General features: G+C 70.5%; 2 protein-coding genes across 2 annotated transcripts; both read left to right on the plus strand.

Annotated features, from left to right (window-relative positions):
* Positions 1 to 47: 47 nt before the first annotated feature.
* On the plus strand, positions 48 to 398 carry AURANDRAFT_68365 (hypothetical protein; the record flags this gene model as incomplete). Its single annotated transcript, XM_009044030.1, has 1 exon — positions 48 to 398. One exon carries the CDS (start codon positions 48 to 50, stop codon positions 396 to 398), a length of 351 nt encoding a protein of 116 aa, XP_009042278.1.
* Positions 399 to 1,439: 1,041 nt separating this feature from the next.
* Positions 1,440 to 1,999, plus strand: AURANDRAFT_34598 (hypothetical protein; the record flags this gene model as incomplete). Its single annotated transcript, XM_009044031.1, has 2 exons — positions 1,440 to 1,724; positions 1,790 to 1,999. The coding sequence occupies 2 exons, from the start codon at positions 1,440 to 1,442 to the stop codon at positions 1,997 to 1,999; spliced, it is 495 nt and encodes a 164-aa protein (XP_009042279.1).
* Positions 2,000 to 2,230: the final 231 nt, after the last annotated feature.

Raw genomic sequence — 2,230 nt, forward strand, 5'->3', positions numbered from 1 at the left:
TCGCGACCGTCGATCCTGGTACGCGACAGCTTCCTGCGCCGGCCGCGATGGAGATGGACGCGTCCCCGGCGCCACTGCCGGTCATGGACAACGCACGCCTCGCCAGGCCGACGTTCGTGCCGCCGGTGGTCGCCCTCGCGGCGCCGGCGCCGCGTCCGGCGCCCGCGGCGCGGCCGCAGTCGCTCACGCTCACGCTCGCGGAGATCGACGGCATCAAGGGCCGCGACGGCCGGAAACGGCTTCGGTGGTGGTGTACCACGGCGATTCCCGGAGAATGCACCAACGGCGCCGGCGACCCCGAGAGAAGGGACAAGCTCAAGCGCAAGCTGGAGGCCCTGTCGGGCACGTTCACGGTGAGCGACGCGGGCAAGCTCGACAAATACCCGTGGCCATCATAGTTTTAATACCTGTGTTGTTGTTCCCCCGCGTCCCCGGCGCCTCCGGCGCTCCCTCGGCGCCTCCGGCGCCGCCTCCCGGCGCCTTCGGCGCCGCCCCACGGCGCCTTCGGCGCCGATTTTTTTCTTTCTCTTTTTTTTCTTGAAGTGTGGAAACACCAAATCGCCGCCTTATTCCCGCCGACGGCTGCCCCGTGGGGCGGCATGTGCCCCCGTAAGCCGTGCGCCCCGGCCGCGCCCCGCCAGCGCCGCGGGGCGCGCGCACGTGGCGCCGAACTCCCTACGCCAACACGACTACACGGACACGACGTCGTACTACTCGTGGCCTCGTCCCACAGCCCCTCGGCCCCGCAGGGCAAATTTTTTCGGAAAAGTCATCGAAATGATCGATTTACGGTCAATAAATGCGCGAATTCTCGCGCTGAGACGGGCCAGCACAGCCGCGGTCGCAGTCTCGCGCCTCCGCCCCGGCAGCCCCTGCGCGCCGCCCCTGCGCGCCGGTCGGCAGCCCCGCCGCCGCTCTCGCGTGGGCCCCACGCGCACGCCGCGGGCCTTGACACCGGTCCGGAACCCCGGTCCGGCGGCCGAAGCGATCCCCGTGGCTTCGTCGCCCGCGCGCGCCGACGGCATCGCGGCGGCTGCCGCCACCGACCGAGTCGTGCCGCGCCCCACGTCCTCGACATCGGGCTCCGACTCTGTCACCGCGCGAAGGCCACCGGCCGCTACGCGCGCGTTGAACCCGTGTGGCTCCAGCAGCCAGAGGTTCTCCACCGACGACCGACCGGGACCGACCGACGCACCGACCGCGGCGTGCGCGCGCGCCGACCGCTCCCCGACCGGTAAGACGCGAACTAGTAGCCCGAGACCCGAAGGGGAGGTCCGCGACCCCGACCCCAGCGCAAAGCAGCCGCCCCGGACCCCGAAACAGCCGCAGACAGCCGCAGACAGCCGCCCGGGGGCAAAAACAGCCCGAAATCGCGAGGAAACCACTGGTAGATTCCGAGTCGCGTCGCTAAGCATCCGAATCCGGTTAGCATGAACGTGATGGATGAAGCGCTTCACGACGACGACGAGCCCGCGCCTTTGTTGGTGCCGTACGCCGGCGGCGCTTCGCCAGTTGTCGCGGGCCTTGGCGGGCGCGCGAAGGTGCCGGTGACGATCCTGTGCGGCTTCCTCGGCGCCGGGAAATCGACCCTGCTCCGGCGGCTGCTCGCTGGCGACCACGGCCTGCGTATCGCGGTCGTCGAGAATGAGTTCGCTGACACGCGAGGTCTCGAGAGTGTGCTCGTTTCCGAGGGCGCGTGCGCTCTCAGCCCCGACGGGGCCATCGTCGCGAGCCCCGCGCCCACGGTTGGCGGCAGCGCGCGATGCGATCGCGTGCTACGTAGGTCGAGCTACGGAATGGCTGCGTCTGCTGCTCTGTCAAGGACGAGCTCGCGACGGCACTGGAGGACCTCGTAGCCCGCGCGGCGCGGCCCCTCGACGCGATCGTAGTCGAGCTCAGCGGCGTCGCCGACCCCGGGCCCGTCGCAGCCGCATTCTGGCCTCTCATCGGCGCCCGCGGCGCGCGCCGGCCGACGCGTCGAGCCCCTGCTGCGCCATAGGCTCGACGAGGCCCTCGAGTCGTCCGTCGAGCTCGACTCGATCCTTTGCGTCGTCGATTGCGTCCGCGGCCGCGAGCTACTTGCGTCACGGGGCGCCGGCGGCTTCGAGGCGCGGCGCTACTCCCGCGTCGCGAGCTGGACGAAATCCCGACGCTACTTCGCGCGCAGGCGCCAGGTCGCGCATGCAGATCGTATAGTGCTCAACAAGTGCGACGCGGCCCCAGCGCTGCC

This window comes from Aureococcus anophagefferens, assembly GCF_000186865.1.
Source record: "Aureococcus anophagefferens unplaced genomic scaffold AURANscaffold_108, whole genome shotgun sequence".
NCBI classification, from domain to species: Eukaryota; class Pelagophyceae; order Pelagomonadales; family Pelagomonadaceae; genus Aureococcus; species Aureococcus anophagefferens.